Genomic DNA, 2,735 nt, shown 5'->3' with positions numbered 1-2,735 from the left:
GCTACCTGTTCCATTCCACTTACATATACGTGGAGCCATAAAAATGAATTTACACTTGCCATGAATGTACGTTCCCTTCATTTCAACGTGAAACAGTAAATATCAATTGATAGAGTCCCAAATGTCAACTGTAAATGTACTACCCTAATTTGATGGTTCAAACACGAGCCGACTTCCCCTTTCTTGGATCTCTCGGCGGCCGTAAAAGCCATTGAACGGCCTTCTAATGTGCACATCACTGCTAATTCAATTTCTATCTGAAGGAACAGGACATCTCAGATTTGACACGGACCATTAAGTATCAAAAGATCTCAGCCAACATGCCTGGATAGCCTGTTGATAAGGAAGCATCTGTCAGACTGAAGCTAGTCAGGCATTCACTTCACCATTCAGACTTGTCACACTGGAAATCAAGGTAAACCGTGACAGTCTTACCCACTGTTTCCTTCCAGCCGAACCCGGCGTAAATCTTGTCGAGGCTGCTGCTCAACAGATTGCGGCATCAGCGGCGAGATTTTACACCCATTTATCAAACCATGGGGTAACATTTGTCACACTTTACATAATGTACATTTACTACCGTCATAAAGGTTAAGTTTTTATTCTGCTTTGGTGGCATATTTTAGGGATGTATGTGAGAATCTACTTGATTACCTGGATTCTATTAATAGAATTGCATTCGTTTTTGCTTTTGATGTAGCTGCGTCTATTGCAAATGCAGGAGTAGTGTACTCTCTAAGCTGACGTTAGGGCTTTTCGTGTGTTTTTTTAACTGTTCAGGATATTACATTTGTGTGTCATGTACACTTTATATTGCCCCCTCCCCCCCCATACACAAACCCTTCTCCTTGCTATGGTAGCCTTAGGTAACATAACTTGTATTGGTTACCGTGTTAGGGCGAAGAGACAAAAATTGCAATACAGCCTCCAACCAACGCCTGGCCAAGAACTTCACAACATCATCACATCAAAGCTAGTCCTGCCTTTAACAAATGTCAGGAGGAGTCAGAGGTCGGAAACCCACGACCTTCAAGTGCCACAACTATTTCCAGTTCAACAAAAAAGGTCGGCGGGGTCAGGGTTTGGGTCACTGGTACAGACTGTCTATGTTTGCTCCCAGGGGAGATGAAAGGGACGGACCAAAATAGTCCGGAACCAAAACAAACCTACATCTCTATTGTTGATCGCCCTGCCAAACTGGCGGAGATTCCAGTCACGACTACACAGTAAAGAGGTAGTGGATAATAACATGGACAACTTTGAATTTCATAATGGTAAATTAAAGGGCCCGGTCACTTAAGTCGCTAAATTGTTGTGTGATCACAAAATGAGAGAATTCTTGGGATAGTTATGCATGTGTTTTGAAAAATTCAGTTACGAAAAAGACTGTCTGAGATCCTGGTTAGAAGTTGGCTCTGTCATATCCTGCTGGACAACACCGTGCATCAAAATGGTTTGAGATGACCACATCATAAGGACCCTTACTGCTCTGATGTATAATCTTCTAACTCTTTGAACATCAAGCCCTCATACAATTTGAAATATATGAGCCTACCTGTTGATGAGAGCATATATCACAAGTATGGTAAGACAACTTACGTCGCTTAAACGGTCGCGAGAACTGGCCCTCTGTGAAGGTCCGTTGGCATTTGTTCCCTCTGGTCTCGTGTTTTCGTCGTCAGTCTTCCCGTGGTACGATGAGCGCATCTGCAGAGAACGGCACAAGAACAGTACGTTAGATGAGTAAGAAGCTTCTTTCATTGGAAAGAATATAACACATTCCAAAACACAAGTCTACTACAGATATCTCCTGTGGGAATAATGTTTGTATGCTATCTATGGATGTCAAAACATGCACCATCATAACATGTTCTAGCTTACATTATAGCATCACAAATCTTATCAGCCTATAAACTGTTTATCCAGAAAGTCTGTCATGACTCGGATAGCAAGAGCTCACCAACAAACCAGCTTTAAACTAGGAAAATAAGTTTGACCCAAGAACCATCCAGCAGCTTCGGTCATGTCTTGACTGTGGACGCTACCACCCAGACTGACCCTACAGGACAGATGGGGCATGGAAACTGCTCCTGTACGGTTGGTTGCACTGGACAGATGCAGAGCCATCATCACAAGATAGATGAACCAAACCTTCATTTATCACGAGCCTTAACACTGGAGGAAAACCATTGGTGTCCAGTTAATTACATACTTAAGCCGCCCTAAAACTGTTCAGTGAAAGAGGCATACGCCGGCATGATGCATCTTTACCATTCATCATATTCCATTATCTTATAGACCCTGTTCATACTAGACTTATATTTAGCGGTTTCAACCGGTTTTTCAAAAACCGGTTTTTATTTAACCTGGTGTGAACGCAAATTAACCGGTTTTTAGGGGTTTAAATCCGATTTTGAAAAACCACCTCGGGAGGTGGTTTTTGAGGGGTTTTTGTGGGGTTTTTCCACCGAAAAACCTGGTCTGAACGCTAAGGGTTTATTGAACCGGTTTTTGCGTCATAATTCCGGGGTCACGGGGTCAGCATCCTGACCGTGTGCGACCTGCAAGCTTTTTTGAACGTTGTTTTGACCAACTTGAGTTCGTTTCCACTGTTTTTCCATGGTTTCTCTTCATTTTGCGATGGAATCAGCATATGCAACCTGTTCGGCGGACGAGACGCTCCTGATACTTAGGTTTGGAGAGCAGGAGTCGCCGAATTCGAAAAAGCTAGGGGG

The 2,735-nt window shown here is 43.1% G+C and overlaps 1 protein-coding gene across 23 annotated transcripts in view; it reads right to left on the bottom strand.

Annotated features, from left to right (window-relative positions):
- The window catches only part of LOC109464849 (autism susceptibility gene 2 protein-like), a 205,740-nt gene that overhangs the window by 119,995 nt on the left and 83,010 nt on the right, over nt 1-2,735 (bottom strand). For 19 of the 23 annotated variants that reach the window (XM_019761970.1, XM_019761942.1, XM_019761955.1 and 16 more), the window contains one exon: nt 1,600-1,707. The exons of the other annotated variants lie outside the window; for them this stretch is intronic. In XM_019761970.1, coding sequence (XP_019617529.1) covers nt 1,600-1,707 — 108 coding nt within the window. The remainder of the gene's footprint in view (nt 1-1,599; nt 1,708-2,735) is intronic. 23 annotated transcript variants of the gene reach the window in all.

Source organism: Branchiostoma belcheri, unplaced genomic scaffold (genome assembly GCF_001625305.1).
Source record: "Branchiostoma belcheri isolate BF01 breed outbred unplaced genomic scaffold, Haploidv18h27 scaffold1, whole genome shotgun sequence".
Lineage (NCBI taxonomy): Eukaryota > Metazoa > Chordata > Leptocardii > Amphioxiformes > Branchiostomatidae > Branchiostoma > Branchiostoma belcheri.
The sequence above is the reverse complement of the archived record's forward strand: the minus strand, read 5'-3'. Positions and strand labels throughout refer to the sequence as shown.